General features: G+C 36.0%; 1 protein-coding gene across 2 annotated transcripts in view; it reads left to right on the top strand.

Annotated features, from left to right (window-relative positions):
• The window catches only part of LOC138713683 (transcription factor SOX-10-like), a 251,456-nt gene extending 230,173 nt beyond the window's left edge, over window positions 1-21,283 (top strand). For both annotated transcript variants that reach the window (XM_069845966.1, XM_069845964.1), the window contains exons 7-8: window positions 9,538-9,987; window positions 20,725-21,283. In XM_069845966.1, coding sequence (XP_069702067.1) covers window positions 9,538-9,987; window positions 20,725-20,728 — 454 coding nt within the window. In that variant the 3' untranslated portion in view covers window positions 20,729-21,283. The remainder of the gene's footprint in view (window positions 1-9,537; window positions 9,988-20,724) is intronic.
• The last annotated feature ends 689 nt before the right edge of the window (window positions 21,284-21,972 follow it).

Genomic DNA, 21,972 nt, shown 5'->3' with positions numbered 1-21,972 from the left:
GTAATCATAAATTGCCTTTGGTAGTCTACTATTACTCATTCTTTCCAAATGATGTTTCCAATTAGACTGATATTGAACAATGTAATCTAAAACTGGTTGAGTTCTTAGTTCCTTTAAAATTTCACAATTTCTTCTTCTTCTTCTTCTTCTTCTTCTTCTTCTTATTATTATTATTATTATTATTATTATTATTATTATTATTAAATACTTCCCCTAAAATAGGGATTGTCCTGAAGGACAAAGTATACCAAATATACAAGTATTAGTAAATACGTACAATTTTATGAAAATGTTTTCGTGAGATGTAGGTCTATATTATTATTATTATTATTATTATTATTATTATTATTATTATTATTATTATTATTGTGTTATTAATTTGCTTTATATATGTGATTTTTCAGAAGACAGATTGAATATCAGTTTTCGAGAGCATTCGTCTCCTCATAGGGGATAGTTAGAGCTAATATTTGTGTTTTTGTCTTACGTGCACAATACCGGAGCGGACATATGGTATTTACGTAGAAGTCACCAGCTTTTATACCACTTTTGAACTACTCTTACATATCGTAGGTACTACTGTTAATCCTAATCTATGTTTGTTATGCATTGTGTTGGTTTTTAACGGTTTAGGCATAATATAGAAGGGTTAAGGCTGGTTCACAATAAACCGGGAACGAGAACCAGAATGAAAACGAGAAGCAGAGGACGTGAATATGAAAATTTTTGATTCACAATAAACCGAGAACGTAGACGACTATGCATATCGATATGCATGTCAATAACGATATGTAAAGTCGATATTACGCATTCTGATGTTATTTGTGTATAATTGACCAATGGCGTTCTCTCATGAGTACAAGGCAGCCAACATAAACACAGGTTAACCAACTTTGAAATTTCAACTGAAACATTTTATTAGGTACGGTACTATAAATATGCCCATCCATCTTTATTATCACAACCTATTTTATGTCTACCATAATGTAAAATAATTAGAGAAGAAACATTTGTAATAGAACAAATATGAATACAACAGTAGTTACTGAATTGAAGCATGAATATGTAGTGTGTAATATAACCAATACAGTAATAAAATATGATTCACTTACGATCGGTGTTCAAAGATACAGCTATTGAAAGCCATTTTTATACGAGGCGTTCCGCTTATCGTAAACGTGAGGATTTTCCTCAACAGTCAATATTAGAATCTCATCAAATAAAACTTGCTCCATGATGCACAGCACAGAACAAAATAATGCATAGGTTATGTCACAGTCTTCTTGTTACAAAATATACGACGACAAAATAGCTTTTAGATGGCAAAAGAATGAATCTAGTGGGCTGTGATCGGAAACGTGAACGCCAAAGTTGAAACTTGGCCAACTCTCCGTTCCCGATCCCGGGCTCCGGCAAGCTTTTCGTTAATTGTGAATGCTCACATTTAAATGTACACATTTTAACAATTTTACCGTTTTCGTTTTCGTTCCGATTCTCGTTTCCGGTTTATTGTGAACCAGCCTTTACGGCAAGGAAAGTAGCGGGGGCCAAGTCCCCACTGTAAGCCCCCGGCTGTATCGTAAATGCAATGGATATCATCTTTACAACACACAAATATACAGAGTGATAAAAAGTATGGAATATTAGGCCTACTCATAACTTCTTAAATTTTAATTTTACAAAAAAAAAAAAGTTTTATACAAAAGCTGTTGAAGATAAATCATATGATAACAAATGTTCTTCCCGCGCCGTGGCGTCGTGGCCTAACGCATCCTGCCTAGGACTCGCGTTACGGAATGCGCGCTGGTTCGAGTCCTCATGGGGGGGAATTTTCTCATGAAATTTCTACCAGTGTATGGGGCCGGTGCCCACCCAACATTGTGATGCACTTGTGGGGCTACGATAGATAACGAAATCCGGTTACGCAAACCAGCTATAACGGCTGGGGAGCTCATTGTGCTAACCACACGATACTTCTATTCTGGTTGGATGATCGTCCACCTCTGCTTCGGCATGTGGCCGTGAGGCCAGCAGCCGGCTGGTCGGTCTTGGCCCTTCGTGGGCTGTAGCGCCACAGATTATTTATTTATAACCAATGTTCGCAAAAAGTTAGTTATTCAGGCGTACAGAATGTGACAGTAAACTTTATTTTTTTTAAATGGCACTCTAGATTATCTCCATTAAATTTTACTTAAGGTATTCATAGACTCTAGAAATGTCAGATTTCTTCAAAATTTGGTAAATAATGTTTTTGCCTCATCTGGAAGCTTATTTCTTCTAGTTTTCAAAAATATATAACTTATACCCATTGTCTCAATAATTTCATAATTATTTGGGTATTTATATTATACCTTACGCCAGACCATTCCAACACAGCGTTTGAGTGCTAAGGCGCCCGCTAGAGACCGGCAAATCAGACAAGACTCACGCCCGTACCTGCTTGCCGTCAGGCTTGGGTTCCGGTGACGCTACAAAGCAAGTTAACTTCTAGACTGAACCCATTGGGCCCGGGTTTTATAGGTTCAGTCCAGGCGGGACCCAAGAAAGCCTGCCTGTTTGTTCGTATTATAAGGTAGAGTGACTTGCATTCACGGAAGCCAGTCTGTGCTGGTTAAGATGAAACGGTACTAGTTTGAAACCTAAGTTCGTTGGCTATTTAATCACTTCAAAGAATATTTATCTTATGGTCCAACACTGCAGATAATTCTTGATTAAAGAAACACAGTTTTACTATTTATTGCGCTACAGAATTCATAAAATAATAAGACAATATTAAACATTTCATATTCCTGCAAAGTGTATCTGACTCAACAAAATAGTAACATTTCGTAATTTGTGACTAGTTGGGAAGGGAAGGGAAGGGAAGGGAAGGGAAGGGAAGGGAAGGGAAGGGAAGGGAAGGGAAGGGAAGGGAAGGGAAGGGATTATAGAAAAATATTTCATTTTAACTTTTTCCTTATCAACAATTAAAAGCCTCATGAATACCTGTAAAATGTATAAAAGAGTTTCGTTCTTCAGGATATTGATTTGCTATTTAACTTCTGAGGTACAGATTTCTTTTTATTTATGAAGCTGAAAGTTTGAATGGTTTACATTAAATTTATATTACTACGGTGAAAAGGAAAGTACAAGTAATTTATAATAACTGTTGGCATTTAATGGATATTATGTTGACGAGAAGTAGTTTTCTTTGTCTTTATTAACGGTATGTTTCAGAAGACAACAAATTAAGTTTTCAGTAATTTGTCTAGATCTATAGGCTTCTTGTCAGGTTTGAATGATTTGGTTCATATTTATCATGCATCTGAAAGCAGCACAGTCTGGCGCAGGTCGGCGGAACCCAACAGTCCTTTCGGGTCACTCTTAGGACTGTTTGGGAGTCACGTGCAACCACACTGCCTGCCTGCTTGTGAGGGAAGGTTGCAGGCGGGCGAACGATACGAAGCGTAAGCCCGCTCACGAACGTAAACAGTCATGGGCAAGCCTGATAGACATCTTGAATAAGAATGAAGAGAAGTGCGTCGACAGTCGGTTCAGGATTTAGCCCTTCTTGGGAAGGCTTGTATCTTGTCTCATCTGACGACAACAATGTTCAGTGTTTAATATGCAATATCAATGTAGGACAAAAACGTACAACATTAAGCGTCACTTTGAAGTTAAACATTCTGATACCCACGCTCATATTACCGGCGAACAGAGAAAGGCCTTAATAATGAAACTAAAGGTCTAAATGCAGTCTTCTTGTGGCGAGGTAAATACCATTTCAACTAATTAAGTACTCTAAGGGCAATATAATTAAATTAATGGTTAGGTTATAATAAGATTATTTTGAACAGTTGTCAACAATGTATGGGAATTATTATAAAAACGTTTGTTAAGCTGTTAAAGGATTTTCTGTCCGTTTAACTATGCATGCATTTTTTTGTATAATGACAGTTTCATTAAAAATTCATTTTTCCCTTTCTTTCTCAGCACATTGAGCCAAGTTTCGAAAGAGCTCTCCATGCAAGCTATATTGTTGCTCTAAATATCGCCAAAAGTAGCCGGCCTTTTACGGAAGAAATGTTTGTAAAAGAATGCATGATTTCAACTTCCTTCCCTAGTGACGCTATTTGAGTCAATAATAAATAGTCTTTCTCCACAAACAATCTGTCGCCACGTGCAGGAACTTTGTGAACATTCTTATGACACTCTTTTCTGTAAATGCTGAGCAGGCTCCAGTCAAATTCCAAAGAGAATTGATAAGGCTTCAGTGTCACACAGTTTTGAAAATATCGTTCGTAAAATTTAAATTCAAATCATTTCCGCATTAAACATGAATCGATACATTTTTATCGACAGTTTAAATTGGTTGAAATAAGTACATTATCGAAGGTACTTGTAAAGAATTTTAACATGGAATTTTTCAAAGATCTTGTGGTCCAATGGTCACGATGAGAAACTATTAAGCAGAAGGTTTCTGAATCGATTCCCGGTGATTCCAATATAGTAAGTATAATTAATATATCGTATATTATGTACGGAAAGTGTTGATACAAAAGTGCAGTGTAGGTAGTAGAGAGAGTAGTAGCAGGGTTGCCAGATTTTAGATCTACCAAAGAGGGCCATTCTTTTTTTCATCATAATATACAGTACATAAGTTTTGTTTTAAAGAACGAATGGAATGAACATGGGCAGAGTTGACATTTTCATGACTACAAAAAAAATAATAAAAATAAAACATATCCCTTTAAATACAGTTGAAGAAACTAATATGAATCTCAGAATTTAAATTTTAATTAAAAGAACATATTGTAGATACATGTTTCCAATACAAAATAATATTTATCTGTCTGAAAGTTACATCACGTTTTTTTTTTTTTCCTGGCGTCTTTATGAAGGGTTTGTAGCAATAATATGTTATGACAAATTATTAACTTAATGACTTAATAGTAATTCTGACTCATAGATTTCCCCAGCTGTTTATTATTAATTCTGAAGCATACATTCCAAAAGATGGCACCAGATGTGACAAAATATTTCAATTTCAATGTTTATAAATTGATAATAATAACATAAAATTTACTGAAAACTGAATTCATATTTATTTTGTGACTTGCCATATTACTGCTCGAAACGCATAATTTAACATACACATTTTCAGAGTTTCCTAAATATTTATTCCTGGACTTCAGCATTTTCAACAAGCTTTTTTCCATTCTCTTTCCCATTCATTTGGGATGGACGTCTCTTTTTAAATGTTTAGAAATATCATATTCACCACTGAATTAGCTGTTACAAACCTTACAATTGCCAAAATATTCGTTTTTTTTTTTCCAATATGAAAACCTGCATTGTTAAGAAAATTAATTTAAATTTGTTGTAATTATTTAGGCCTAGAACAAAATGGTTACTAGGTAACGATCAAAGTCTTCTTCAGTTACAAGCCGGAGCATACTAGGTTTGGCAACGCTGAGCGGAGGCGAAATAAAGGCATGACGTTTGACGTTTCAGAGCTTTGATTTCGTTGTCACATGTACATTTTCGACATTAATTGATACAAAACTAAGTGCGTATGATCAAGATTCAGTGTATTGATGTACGCAATTTATTCCGGAATCAGAAATGGTATTTTATTTGAGTTTCAGAATACCCCGTAAGTACTTGCATACAACCACTTATAACTTAAAAAAAATTAAAAGCATACACGTGTTTTTATTGATGTACAAGGGAAAATAAATAAATATTTAAAGAAATGTTACTTGTACCAAAAAATAAATCAAATAACAACGTACTTTCGCAATACTCTATTCCAGTCAATTAACCATTGTGTGGGTAGTAAATTGACACCGTTTTGCCGCGTTTTGTTGTTTCACGTCTGACTTGAAAGGTCTAGGATAACATATACATTTTAATTTCATGTGATTATCTGTCGTTCTTTCCTATAAGTATTTCAGATGCCCAGGAAGCCACTTTTAGTTTGAACCTCTCCAGTCACCGTAACAATATTGTTATCCTAAATTATTTGTTACAAATTTTCTAAAATATAATTTTAAATACGCCAAGGCCAAGTATAAAGATCTATGACAAAATTAAGAAACATACCTTCAACATAATACGTAACAAAACACATCATCATCTATTAAGTATGTGCCAATTAGCGTAAACTCAGTGAACTTTAAATCCTGTAAATACGAAGTGAAAAGAAACATGTTTATAACTAATTTATTACAAAAGGAATAATATTAATAAACAAACCTTGAAAACCAACAAAGTGAGTGTATGCATCTACAAATATAGACAGTTCTGACGTATACCAGGCATTCCGAATGTTCAACAAAACTGCAACATTTATGGGATCACAAAACAGCTGTTTACAATGAACTTGAAAATCAACGGCGTAACTTTATTGATATAGCAGGCGAGACCCAACAATTTGGCTAGAATTCTGATACACCACAAACCACAAGTAAGACTATAAAAATGTAGTTTATACAGTATTTAATATTTAGAAGAATTGTCAGTCATTTTGTCATTAATAATAACCGTAAAAATTGCCAAAGACTGCAGCCATATTTTGATTTATTGTCTTGTTTTTATCGCCAACACGCACTTGGTTTATAATACATCAACAATGAACGTTTGTTACGACCGCGAACATAATTCCATCGACACACACTTATATTGTAACATTAATTTACACTGAAAATCGGCATTAGCACAAAAACGTATTCTGGGTACTAGGCCTCCGGGTGACAGTTAATTACAGTGTTGCGACGTATGGCTCCGGCTTGTAACTGAAGATGGCTATGTAACTATACAATTATACAAGTGACGTTAATTTTCTAAAAGAAGGACTTTTTGCGTCCCGCCTCGACTCGAAACGGGACTCAGGACTTTTATATGAAAATCGGGACATCTGGCAACCCTGAGTAGGAGGAAGTGAGGAAAAAATAGAGAAAGAGAGAAGAAAAGGGTAGGTAAAAGGGAAAAAAGAATAGTTTTTATGCTCGACCATACCGAAATGTAGTAATTATACACCTGGTAGTAGCCCTTTAATGCACCTCATTAAAGTACACCTATTCATTATAATTCAGTTGTTCAACCAATGAGAAATCACCATTGTACCATTATTGATTCTTCTCGGATATGCAATCGAAAGACAATTAGCGAAAAGTCACAGAGGCTGGAAATACAATACTGTCGCAGAAGGTTATGTTCTGTTACTATAATAATTAGCGTTAATTGTAAATAATATTCAAATAAATTCAATTTGTCATCTCGTTTTTCAATTCTAAATCAATTTCCAGGTTATATCAAGGCTAATGTTCATGTTATTCTCTAGATTATATCAAGGTCAATGACGTTCGTGCCTCGGAAAAAATCAATACTTTCGCGTCTGCACACATCTCACAATTCAGGTCAGTTCCGCTCCTCACTTACATAACCATAACATGAATACTTATGTATAATTTTGAGTTAGAAATATGGTCGAACATAAAAAGTCGTATGAAACTTGCCTATAATGGTAATTAAGACGCTAGTATGAAAATTATGAAACTCGCTTGCGCTCGTTTCATAAACATACTCGCGTCTTAATTACTACCATTATAGGCTCGTTGCATAATGTACTATTATTCCTCACACCTTTCCTTCCACAATCCCGTAAGACACTCGAGTTAATGCGTAACTGGAATACAGTAGAACCCCGATTACCCGTCACCCTATTAACCGATTGCCGGATTATCGGGCTGTCTATTTCTCGCTCTTTATTTTTCTTCAGAAAGAAATAATTTAATGAAGTACTCTTTTGTACATCATATTAGTAGGTTCTACGTATGTTTTTGCTAGAAAATGTTATTACAAGCCTTTTTCGTTACACAGCATTGTCTAATGTTCGAATTTCCGTTTTATAATATAACTTGTATTATATAAAATAATTTCCACGGCTCTTCACAGAAAACGTGTTGTGCTAAGTATAAGAGAAATGGAAATAATTGAACGGTTTAAGAAAGAGAAACTGTGGCTCATCTCGCATCAGAACACGAGATTGGAGTTACAACTGTGCGATTTAATTAAAAAAAAGGATAAAGTGTAAAAAAATATGTAAATCTACAACATGGGCCCTCGTTTATTCCTATCTTTCCTGAGACAGTCATTAGAAAGGGCTTTCTTGCCCTTTAAAAATCTGTTGTTTACAACCAGACTTAAATTAGTGAACTTGTGATCCACTACATAACGAGTTAAATACAGGGACATCATTTTATTTTTACTAACATTTTTAATATTAACCTGTCTATACCTTTAGAGAACCGGAAACACTGCTTGCTCCCCCCTCCAAGACTGGAGTTCGATGATACTGGCGTAAAACACAAATCACTCTACTAGGTATAGGAAGGAAGAAAAGTAGTTCATCCATTTACGTAAACTAGGAAATATCGCGATTTTGAGTTTGATAATTTTCATTAGGTTTTTCTTTAATCAAAGTACAGTACTGTATTAAGAATAAGTGTTTTTACTCACGAAGTGAGTTATCCATGCGAACGTATTCATTATGCAGTGTATACTGTCTACAGCACATTAGCGTACAATATAGAGAAAGAAGTTAAATTGAAAAATAATCATAATATGAATATTTAAACACAATTTTGAAAATGGTGGCCATTCATTTCGTTACAGGCTTCAGTTCTTTTGTGCATATTATCGCACTGTAGACTATTGCATCTAATTCCAATTGCCAGTTTCGTCCTTCGTACTAGTAACTCATGTTGAAATAATTCTGTACCTACTCTACGTACTGTGAATTCAATCTTCACTTCTGCCCGACCCGCACAGATAAAATTACTCACACATGCTATCTACTGTCCGTCCAAGTGGTTATGCCGCAGGATTGTAGAAAGGGAGGAAATCACGTGACAGTTAATTACTTAACGAGGCCCTTTTATTTAAGTTAAATTAAGCAGATGTATAATATTACGTATACGTCCAATTCCTAAGAGAAATTAATGTTTCCAGAAAAGAGCTAACACAGCCCAGCTTTTACAGAGGGGCGAGCAGAAGCAGGTGGGGGAAATCGGGATGCGATTTAGGCAAACGGACAGTACCTGTGCGAAAATATGATTCAATATTGAAAGCTCTTTCGTCACTGGAAAACGCGAACATATTTCTGGAACGTACTATACTCAGTAACTCAGTACTGCTTACTATCTGCGGTCTTGGAACTGTGGGGAGTTGGAACTTCCTTAGTAAAAGGGGTGGGAGTGAAGTACATTAAAAAACTCAGGTACAATAAAAATTGAAGTAAAAATAAAATTATGTCCCTGTATAAGGCAATGGAGGAAATTGCAAAATCTTTCATGGTATGGATTATCCGATTTTTTCGATCAACCGTTCAGTCCATCCCCTTCATTACCACGGATAACAGAGGTTCTACTGTACGTGAAAATCTGGCGGCTCCAGTATTGTGCACTTGTTCCGCGTTACGACTGTCCCATACACTTCCTAGATTTATAAGTAGTTTTACTTCATCGTGCAAGTAATATTGTGCATTTGTTCCAGTGGCCACTCGCAGTACCAGCTAGTAGCCGGTGCTGGGCCCGATTCCTCGGGGGGCGCCGACGGCCACGTGATGTCTCGCCATCACCACCAAACGTTCTCCCGTGCATCTGCCACTAACTCAGGGTTCGTTTATGGTGCCACCGGCTCTTCGGCTGCCGGAGGTTCTGGACTGACTGGTGGTCCTACGGGGGCGACAGGTGGTTTCGGCCTGAGATCCCCAGCCGCTCCCTCAACAGGAGGTTACGTTCCGGGGCCCGGTAGCGAGTTCCTTCACCACCATCACCATTTACATGCCTCGACAGCGACGGGACCTGGGATCTCCAACACTTCACATCATCAGTCGGCGCCTCCACCCTCGAGTCCCTTCCCTGCTTCCAGCTTCCCTACCTCGCATCATCAAGCCTTCTACCCCTACGGACCACCTCAAGGACCGTACTACATGTCACCCAGGTAACTACAAGTCTTTATGAAAATTACTCACAGGCAAACATTCTCATGGCAGCAAATAAAAAAGTTTTCTTCTTCCATCATGTTAATAATGTCGGTCAAGTTTCGGTCCCCTACGGCCACTTCCAACGGACTCCTAACGAATATTCACACGTTTATCACTGGGATAGTGGCGCTGGAAATCAATTTAGAACACATTTAAATTTTTATTGTACAATACAAATGCAATTATCAACAGTAATCTCACTAGACGTTTTGATTTTATCGATAAATCTGCTCGTGTTCCACTCGCAGATTTATCTAGAGAAAATCAAAAATCGAGTGGGATTTAATTGACTATTACACGATTAGAAGAAAGTATATAAAGATTAGAAGTAACGAAGTACTCCAATACAATAAAATATTAATTGACTTACGAAAATACAACTGTCTTCAAATGTTTTTTATACCATCTCAACATTAAAAATATTACGCTAGATGCATGCTAGATGCAGTAGTGAACAATGCATTCTCGTCGAGATCTATACACGATGGCAATGTTACTAGTCAAGAAGGCTTTGTTGATTCAGTTTCATTTTTTATTAAGACAGTTTCATTCCACTTCAATTATCCGAATCCCAGTAATCAACGTCACTTGACAGATGATTTTCAATAAATCTTAGTATTAAACAATCTCTGATACGTGACTAACCATAATATCATATAGCAGAAGCTATAACATAACGTAACTAATATACTGTACACAAGTGTTAGAAAAGTTTTAATTAACGACGATGACATAAAAAATAAACATGAATAATTTTAAAAGGAATAATTATTGAATTTACAATTTTCAAATTTGAATGTGGTTGGTGGTTCAATTGATGTTATATTGGACGTGTGCGTAATAGAAGTGCAACTCGTTGATTTAGGCCTACATGGTGTATTCAACTTATTCAGGATTTCCGAATGGTGCTCTTCATTTATTTGTAAATAGGATTTCAGAAGATGCATAGGTATGATCAGTGATCTTTATTAATTCTTGTTCTTGAATGCCAATGCAAGTCATATTTGAAAGTGCTGTGCATAGACTGGAGCGGTTTGTAATTTTATATATATTTTTTTTGACGTCCAGACCAGCGCAGTATCGAATGTTGGCAAACAAAGAAACAAATGCTAGGGACGCGATAAAATTAAACAAATGCTAGGGACGCGATAAAATTAAACAAATGCTAGGGACGCGATAAAATTGTGCGATAAGCAGCCATGATTGGTTGAAATACGTCCTTTCGTACCGTTTTATTGGTCAAAAGTAGTATGACGTAGTAAGAGTGTAATAGTCACTACAATGACACAATAATTCTTGCAGATAACACAGAAACAACTTCGGAACCGTAATTAACAGTCGCAGTTTCACTTCACTTCCACTAGATGACGCTTGAGTTCTAGCAGACGCGTAGCAGGGATGCCAATATCGGCAAACGAAATGAAACTGTGAGGAATGTTACAACATGTGTGCTAAACATTAGGAATGTTACACTAGGTGTGTAGCACGTTAGGTTAGATTAGGTTTTGTTAGGTGTGTAAGATAATATGAATGGTTACCACAGTTGGCGACACCGCAATCATTCTCCCACTCCACCTCAAATAACGTCACAACGACGGAATATGGCCGCCTTCTTCCTTCAAGTACGATTTTCCTATATAAGCAAGGAACCTATTTAGGGCGCGTTGTGGGACCACAGCTTTCCCAGTGATCACATCGAGTTTCTACTACTCCACACTACAAAACTAAGGTATTTTCAGTGTTTGTTTTTAATTCCCAATACTGGCAATATATGACTGAACCTTCACCATAATGTCAAAACAAGTGCTTGTACAAATTTTGACCACTCGAGCGCACTTATGAGGCCCCCCCCCCCACAAAGTGAGTTTCCTTGGGACCATTTACAGAAATGAAACAATTTCACGGAAATATTTGAAAGACATTACGAAAAATATCACGAAGAGAAGCGTAAAAATATTGAAGGTAACAATAAACTGAAACGTTACAAAGATTTGACTTCTGTTGTAAGCACAAAATATGAAGGCATATATGAAATTAATTACGAATTATATTAATTTTCATTTCTAATTTTTAAATACGAGTAATCATTTCATATCAGTTTACTATACACTTTCCTTATTTTGCAGACTGGAATATCTGATGAAAAAAAAAGTATGGTACCGGTATTATCAGTTAGCTATGACTGTGAGATGTCCCTCAAAATTGCAAAGACGTTTCATTCTTTTTCTGATGGACCTTTCATTAAGAGTTCTATTCTAGATGGTGTTGCCAAGATAACCCCCAATAAGATAAATTACGAAGAAATAGGCGATATTTAACCAGAAACACTGTAGCTAAGAGAATACGAAAGTTAGCAGGGGATATTGAAGAAAAAAGTACAGGGACATCGTTTTATTTTTACTTCAATTTTTATTGTACCTGAGTTTTTGAATGTACTTCATTCTCATACCTTCTACTAATGAAGTTCAACCGTCCTCCAGACAGAATCAAGGCTGCATATAGTAAACAGCACTGAGTTAGTGAGTATAGTACGTTCCAGAAATATGTTCGTGTTTTCCAGTGACGAAAGAGCTTTCAATATTGAATCATATTTTCGCACAGGTACTGTCCGTTTGCCTACGTCGTATCCCGATTTCCCCCACCTGCTTCTGCACGCCCCTCAGTAAAAGCTGGGCTGTCTTAGCTCTTTTCTGAAATCATTAATTTCTGTTAAGAATTGGACGTTTACGTAATATTATACAACTGTTTAAAATAACTTAAATAAAAGGGCCTCGTTAAGTAATTAACTGTCACGTGATTTCCCCCCTTTCTACGATCCTGCGGCATAACCACTTGGACGGACAGTAGATCGCTTGTCTGAGTAATTTTATCTGTGCGGGTCGGGCAGAAGTGAAGATTGAATTCACAGTACGTAAGGTACTCTTTTATAGAGTAGGTACAGAATTATTTCAACATGAGTTTCTAGTACGAAGGACGAAACTGGTAATTGGAATTACGTACAATAGTCTATAGTGCGATAATAGGCCTATGCACAAAAGAACTGAAGCCTGTATCGAAATGAACGGCCACCATTTTCAAATATGTGTTTAAATATCCATATTATGAGTATTTTTCAATTTAACTTCATTCTCTAAATTGTACGCTAATGTGCTGTAGACAGTATAATATACACTGCATAATGAATGCGTTCGCATGGATAACTCGGTTCGTGAGTAAAAATACTTATTGTTAATACAGTACTGGATTTTGATTAAACAAAAATCCAATGAAAATTATCGAACTCAAAATCGCGATATTTCCTAGTTTACGTAAATGGCTGAAGTACTTTTCTTCCCTCCTATACCTAGTAAAGTGATTTGTTTGTGTTTTACGCCAGTATCATCAAACTCCAGTCGTGGAAGGGGGTAGAGAACGGTGTTTCCGGTTCTCTAAAGGTATAGCCAGGTTAATATTAAAAATGTTAGTAAAAATAAAATGATGTACGTAGAGAGTATACCGTATTTGTATCTCATTAATTCTTGACGAAAGCACAGACACCTCACAGCTTATAGTTTTTGTGCGTGGTATAGGTATATGAAAACCTCATGCCTACAGAAGAACCATCATATCGAAATTGGTAAGAAAATATAATTAAGATTATAGGTAATACAAATAAATTACTGGATGTTGAAAACAGTGTTACTTTAAAGTGCTTGTTACGCTATAAAGTGGCATTATACTGTGTGGGAGAAATTTTCTTATTTATGTTACTATTTCAATCGTGTCACTTTTTTTCACAAAAGCAATGTAGAAAAGAATAGTGATATCTACTTAAAAATGTTGTGTTTTATCATATTTCGTCTAACTCTACGCGCTTAACGCCCTCCTACTGTTTGCACACCACTGATTTTATATCCCTCTGCAATCAGCAGGTTCCTACACGATTCATCTTCTCAATCTCTTGGCCGTGTCTTAGCGCCTGGCCGTGTCATAGCGCCTGGCGCCCGCGAATGATTTCAAGGTCATAAAATGTGCTTGCTTTTGACATCGATCGAACTAGAGCACTAACTACTCAGTTCTAAGAAACAAAACTTCGTGTTCCATCCTCGCTTATTGCTTGATTTTTTTAAGTTTGTATTTTCACGTGATATTAGTTTTATTCCACTATTTGTGCCGTAATATTTTGCTCATATTGTGTCTTTCCGTCGCTCTTATTTCCGGCAGCCATTATCACGTTGTATTTAAACGTGTGCGTTTTGTGATTCGCTGCTGATGACGTTATGTACTTTCTAAGGCTCGATAAATACTTAATATAATCGCCCGCCATTTTGGCTCTTTCGTTGGCGTTGCAGAAAGCACACGAGGATGTTATTTACCGCTCAATTATTTGCTCAAGTACAGCGCGTTTGATTTATTATCATAGGAGCTACGACATGATAATATTTAACGGTGCAGCAAATAGGTTCCTCGTCTGGTAGCTCGGCAATGAAAGAACAAAAATGGCGAACGATACTACTATAGTCGCGACGCTGTTATTCCCGGCGTGACTCATTCTCTTTGCTTACGTCTTAGGAATTGAAGGCTCTATAAAGTCTAGGTACGTAGTATAGTTCGCCATTTTTGTTCTTTCGTTGCCGAGCTACCATACGAGGAATCTATTTTCCACACCGTTAAACATCATGCTGTCGTAGCTCCTATGATAATAAATCAAACGCACTGTAATTCAGCAAATAATTGAGCGGCAAATAACGTCTTCGTGTGCTTTCTGCGACCGCCAACGAAAGAGCCAAAATGGCGGGCGATTATATTAAGTATTTATCGAGCCTTAAGAAATGAATAACGTCATCCTAAGCGAATCACAAGACGCACACGTTTAAATGTATCCGACCTGCAACGCGATTGGCTGCCGGAAATTAGAGCGACGGGACTACAGTATAGATTTTATAGAGCCTTCACTTCCTAAGGCGTAAGCAAAGAGGAGGAGTCATGCCGGTAATAACAGCGACGCGACTATAGTACGGCAATTTACTAACCTACCCAAAACAGCGACCTGTTTTTATGATGCACATTTGTTACTGTTAGCAATCAGCTGTTTGTGTTCACATTCGAAGAGATTTTTTTATAAAAGGACTTGTGCTATTAAAGCCAGTCGCTATAGAACAGTAATATAACTAATATAAGCCTACACTTTAATAATCATACAAAAAAAATAAAAGACGATAAATTACTTCGACATGACAATGTCAATTTTACTTTAACTAATAGCTTTGGCAGGGCTTTCCTTATGGAATGATTGTCAACACCTCGTGGTGTATTGGCTATGATCTAAGCATTTAAAACCCGATGAGGATTAAACATGTTAATGAGCTATATTTATCTTCATTTCATAAAGTTACAAAAACTATTAAAAAAATTGAGTAATTAAATTTACGTAACTCTCTTATACACATTTTATTCTTATTTATTTCATTTAATATTTCATCATTAAGGTTTTTGTAATAGTAACGTTAGGCAATAATAATAATAATAATAATAATAATAATAATAATAATAATAATAATAATAATAATCCATGTTGAATCTTTCATACACTACTTTTAACGCTTGAATATAAATAATTGATTAAATGGCGATCTTACTCGTGTTAATTATGTAAGCATGTGTGGCTTTCAGCTGTTTCGGTGCTACTTGACACCATCCTCAGAGCCTACTAGATCTCGGCGCTATCTCAACTTCGCTACCTGTTGTGTGGGTGCGTTCGTGTGATGAAGAGTCGTGTCAAATAGTGTGTGTGCTCTGAAATTGATCTGTGTGTTGAGAATTTGATTAGGGTGTGTTTTAGTGTGTCTGTATATTTCATATTGTTCTAGTGTGTTGAGTTTTTGGTTCTTGGGTTGTATGTGTAGGATTTCCATGTCTGTATTTATGTCATTGTATGTGTGGTTATCATTAGTTATGTGTTCGGCATATGTACACAAACGCACCCACACAACAGGCAGCGAAGTTGAGATAGCGCCGAGATCTAGTAGGCTCTGAGGATGGTGTCAAGTAGCACCGAAATAGCTGTAAGCCACACATGCTTACATAATTAACACGAGTAAGATCGCCATTTAATCAATTATTAATAATAATACATTTATATTTGCTCAAACTCTTGAAAATAGTGATAGGAATAAAAATTAACAAGCTTTTGAAGCTCAGTCTAAATAGAGAGTATAGTCTTTTTAATACCGGTAACTGCTTTCTGGTCAATTCTTTTTTGTTTTGTGTCACAGACTTAACGTTTAATAAATCCCCTACAAACCTAAAGACTATAATATTTACTATGGGAAAACTTTTTATATAAAGTTGTTTATGTTTGTAGTTTTTGGGGCTACCACGCCCCTGATCAATTTCTCATAAGATAACGACTATTTACTGAGGAAAGTAGAGTTAGATTTTGGGCGGATGGCGAATCCAGAAATGCTTATAGAGTGTTAGTTGGGAGGCCGGAGGGAAAAAGACCTTTGGGGAGGTCGAGACGTAAATGGAAGGATAATGTTAAAATGGATTTGAGGGAGGTGGGATATGATAGAGGCTGTATTAATCTTGCACAGGATAGGGACCGATGGCGGGCTTATGTGAGGGCGGCAATGAACCTGTGGGTTCCTTAAAAGTCATTTTTAAGTAAGTAAGTACTGGTACTGCAAATTATTTCCGAGTTCAAAAGCAAGATTTATTCCACCATTATTTATATCAAAGTTTATACTTTCGAGTATGGTAGCTATTTCAAAGAATCAAGCCAAACCTGGCCAATACTATACAGGGTGTCCGGGAAAGACCTGACGAAAAAGAAGTAATTATATATCTGAAACTGTTACAGTTATTACCTCAATATTTTCACAGTTAGAAAGAGAAACTCAATAAGTTTTGTAACCTAGTAGCATGTTACACGCATGCGCATATCATTGCGCTAGGAGAAAACGAGAAAAAGCTCGTTCTGCGCAGCATATATAGTCAACCTTGCTGTCAGAGCTGGAAATGCAAGTTGTGCGTATACCAAGTGAACAGCCGAACAATATTTACCACAGTTGAAAAAGCAGAATGCGTTTTATGACTGGCTGAATTTAAGTCAGTCAAGCATGTACAACGTCGTTTCCAAACGGACAAGAGCTCACAGTAGCAGGTAACACATACCTGGATATGCTGCGAAATTACGCTATCCCACAACTACCTCCAGAAACCGTGTTTCAACAGGACGGAGCCCCCCACACTATGCTAACAATGTGCGCGCTTTCCTCGATGACACGTTTCCTGACCGTTGAATTGAAAGAGGCGGACCTACACCATGGCCATCACGGTCGCCGGACATGAACCCACTGGATTTCTTTCTGTGGGGCTTGTGAAGGACGTGAGTTACGTGGCCGAATCTACGAAGCAATAGGCCTAGTCACACCGAAGATGCTTTCGTGTGTGTGGCAGGAGATTGAGTATCGCCTGGACATAACCCTGGTCACAAATGGTGCTCATATAGAGGTTTAAAACTTATTGTGTTTCTCTTTGTAAGTATGAAAACATCACGACAATAAATGCAATAATTTCAGAGATATAGTTATTTATTTTTCGTCAGGTCTTTCCCAGACACCCTGTATTTTAGGTTTTTTACCTACATAACCTTGTCATATCAGTTAAATTAATTTTTATTTTCTTACTGTCTCCAATTTAATTTTTATGTAGGCATAATTTTCTGATATACCGGTACTTATATTATTTAGCCTTCCTATTTTAGAACTACTTATTTTGCCAAGTATTTATGGAGGGTACAGGCCTACTGTATTGTGCTTCATTATACTATTAGAGAAACTTTCGAATTACACTAATATGTGTTGTTGTCAATTTGTTTCCTGATCAAAACAGATTTGAGAGATTTTTAATAGTTTCTTTTGAAATATATGGCTTAAGGGGGAAGTACACCATTGGCCTGGAAGAAATTTAGTGAAATTAATTTTTTTATAACTCGGCTATTATAAAAGCTAAATGAACAAAACTTTACATGCTTAACATACATACATTACGGTTTATAAAACACTATTCAGAGTATTAAAACAGCTAACAACTAATAAAATGCAGTGAAACCTCTCATTTATGGACATCGAAGGGACGTAACAATCTGTCCGCATCTGGTAAGCTGCCCAATCTAAGAGTAAATTTATAATATGCATTATGTATCCCTTCACGCTTTAAATGAAACGTATTACTGTAGTTTAATTCTAAATACAGTATACTGAACTACAGTAGATAAGACAGAGTAAGGAAAATACAGTACTGTGCCATGCAATTTTATTCTAGGTCTACAGTTATGCAGTACTATAATTTACAGATTTCAACTTAACCTTTACGTCTAGGTGCCATGTCCCTCGAAACAGAACTGATTGAAGCGAAGAGAATAATCTTACTAACCCTATCATGTGTCGAATACAATTTCACGATCGCGGAAACTTTGGACCCATCAAACAGGTTACATTTTATGACTTAGTTTATCCACCCACTTCCAGCTAACAAGGGGTAGTCAGTAGCCTGCGAGAGTCTTATTGTCTTCTTTCATGTTAAAGAATTTCTGTACAGTTCTCAAAACTAAATTTTCCATTTTTATAACGCATTAGGTCTTGAAATCCAAGTTTTGTCCGCAGTCAGGGGATGAAGCAAGCTTTAGGACTGTGAAACAGCTGTCTATGTCCGTGTCTGAGAGTGTCCGTAAACGAGAGTTAAATTTATCATTATTTCTATATTATTTCAGTTGGGATATAAAAATCTGTCCGTATATGTGGAGTTTCTGTATCTTGGGGGTGTCCGTAAGGAGAGGTTTCACTGTAATATAAAATTTGCATAATTTTTTTACAATCATAAAGCATTTCATAATAAAATATACAATTAATTAAATATCTGTATGATTCTTTTACTGGAATGTTTTAAAGACCTACATCAACAACATAGTCTAGAATCTTTTACATATTCCTTAAAGAAATATTTTTTTTAATCATTACCTTCAATATTAAATTTTCTTAAATGTTGATTAAGAAAAAAAATATATATATATTTTTTTGAAGGAATAGGTAAAAGATCCTAGACTATGTTGTTGATGTAGGTCTTTAAAACATTCCAGTAAAAGAATAATGCTGATATTTATTTAGTTGTATTATGTATATTTTATTACATAAATGCTTTACAGTTGTAAAGAAATTATGCAACTTTGATATTATTTTTACAGGTAATTATTAGCTATTTTAATATTCTGAATAGTGTTTTATAAAGTATAATGTATGTATGTTATGCATGAAAAGATTTGTTCACTTAGCTTTTATAATAGCTGAGATACAAAAAAATGAATTTCACTAAATTTTTGCAGGCCAATGGTGTACCTCCTCACTTAAATTGTACTTTTACGTTATGAGGAAGAGAGATGGAGTGAATCCCGATAACTATTCCCTTTGTGTCATGTAGGCCTGTAACTCATTATTTAATATATATATATATATATATATATATATATATATATATATATATATATATATATAAGCGAGGTGCGAATTAAGATTTTTAATGAGGGGGGGGGGATAGAATCCTAGATAGAGAATACCATACATAAAATTATTATTATCCTCATTCGATACGGCTCAATACTTAGTCGCACTGAGTTGCTTGGCTTGCATCTTGATCATCATAATAATAAATATATCCACGAGCAGCCTTAAGATAAGATGTGTAATTCCTAAGTTATTGATTGCTGTCAGCTTGACGGTGATGATAAAACATCAATAATTGATTAAATGGCGATCTTACTCGTGTTAATTATGTAAGCATGTGCATGTTTCGGTGCTACTTGACACCATCCTCAAAGCCTTCTGTGTCTCGGCGTCATCTCAACTTCGCTGCCTGTTGTATGGGTGCGTTCATGTGATGAAGAGTTGAGTCAAATATAGTGTGTGTGTTCTGAAATTGATCTGTGTGTCGAGAATTTGATTAGGGTGTGTTTTAGTGTGTCTGTATATTTCATATTGTTCTAGTGTGTTGAGTTTTTGGTTTTTGGGTTGTATGTGTAGGATTTCCATGTCTGTATTTATGTTATTGTATGTGTGGTTGGCATTAGTTATGTCTTCGGCCAAGACGCCGAGTCACAGAAGGCTCTGAGGATGGTGTCAAGTAGCACCGAAACAGCTGTAAGCCGCACATGCTTACATAATTAACACGAGTAAGATCGCCATGTAATCAATTATTTATATTCAAGTGTTAAAAGTAGCTACGAAAGATTGAACATGGAAAACATCAATATTATTTTCTTTGCTTACTTTAAATAATTTATACAGTACACTCGTTTTAAAACAATAAAATTATATTTTGTGAGAGAAGGATAGAAGTTATCTTCTGGCAGGGATGTTAATATGAATTTATGAGAGGGGAATAACTTTCCAACAGTGGGGAAATCCTCCCCCCCCCCATTAATTCGCACCCTGCATATAAGCGTCTTCATTTCTTAAGTAAAAATATAATATTGTAATATTGAGAATAATTTGTTTCTTGAGTAGTTAATCTTACTTGGATGCTAAATTTCTTTTTACACTAAAAGCAATTGTTTCATGTTTGTCCTTAATGTGCTGGTAAATGTCTTTTTTTGGAACTCCAACTCAGTAATGCCTAAACTAGCCTATATTGATAATACATTTTCTTTGATCAACTAGGTGAAAAATGGCACCAGAGAGATCGAAGAATTCCTGACTCAAACTCGCTGTCAAATGGAAGAATTATCTGCAAGATCCAACTACAAAGCAGCACTGAATCATACTGAAATACCATGGTCTAAGAAATCTTTTCTAATTTATTGCTCGATTGTTTTCATCTGTCATATATTAAACATAAGTAGTCTATTCTACATGCTCCCTATTCTAAATATTTTGAGACTGAAATACGAATATCCTCTATGAACTATGAAACTAGTAACTCGAATATCTGTTTGTGTTTATAAATGAATGTGTCATTGATGAATGTTTAATAACAGTATCCTACGATTTTCACAGGAAAACGTTAATCATGCCAACATGATACAGGAAGATGGCAAGAGGGTTTAACAGTATTTTAATATTTACCTAAGTTAATATAAACATCAAGTATCACATGTTAGCATGATATACCTAAAATTGTCTTTTAAATGATGGCCTAATTGAAAGAAATATTTGTTGGAATTATATACCAAATTCAATATGTACATCTGTCAGAACAAATAAAACTCTTGAAGTGAAATAGTTTGTGATGCGAGTTGGTGACAGTAGGATTATAGTCCCTAATATTTCCAGAACAAGGATACTCGTATATAATAAAAATTTCATATTTGATATATACTACACTTTCTTAAATATGAGACGCGACCAGAAAGTACCGGTAAGATTCCCTGGGGCCGTTTAAAAAAAGAAAATACAATTTCATGGACAGATTTATTGGAACAGATAAAACAATTGTTCAGCTATTTTTCAACATATTCCTCACCGGAATTGAGACATTTGTCATACCGTAGGATCAGCTTTTGTATCCCCGTGTCGCAGTAGCGATTCCTCCATGAAGGATATGAGGATGTTCCTGCAGTTTAATTTCGTGCCTCTGAGAATAGAGAACATTTTAATTACAGATTTTGATTTTCGATGCGTCCCGACGTAATAATTTCCTTTAAGCTTCCACTTTCTGTCGTGAGTTGTCGCCACTGCACAGCTCAGAAATAATTTCCGAGGCACCATCCAAGTACCTTACAGCAAACGGTTTTTTCTAGCAGTGAAGTTAGCGGACAGGGGAGGGTGCGGAGAATGGGTTATGGGTTGAGTTTAACCGTGTTTGAGGATATGACCGCGTATCCTAATACTACGACCCTTCTTTCTGGGTGATGGAGATCCTATCAGAGACTACGATAAGAATTTTCAAGTACCCTTTAGCCTCCTTAA

This window comes from Periplaneta americana, chromosome 14 (assembly GCF_040183065.1).
Source record: "Periplaneta americana isolate PAMFEO1 chromosome 14, P.americana_PAMFEO1_priV1, whole genome shotgun sequence".
Classification (NCBI taxonomy): Eukaryota; Metazoa; Arthropoda; class Insecta; order Blattodea; family Blattidae; genus Periplaneta; species Periplaneta americana.
Note: the sequence above shows the minus strand (reverse complement) of the source record. Positions and strands in the feature narration are given on the sequence as shown.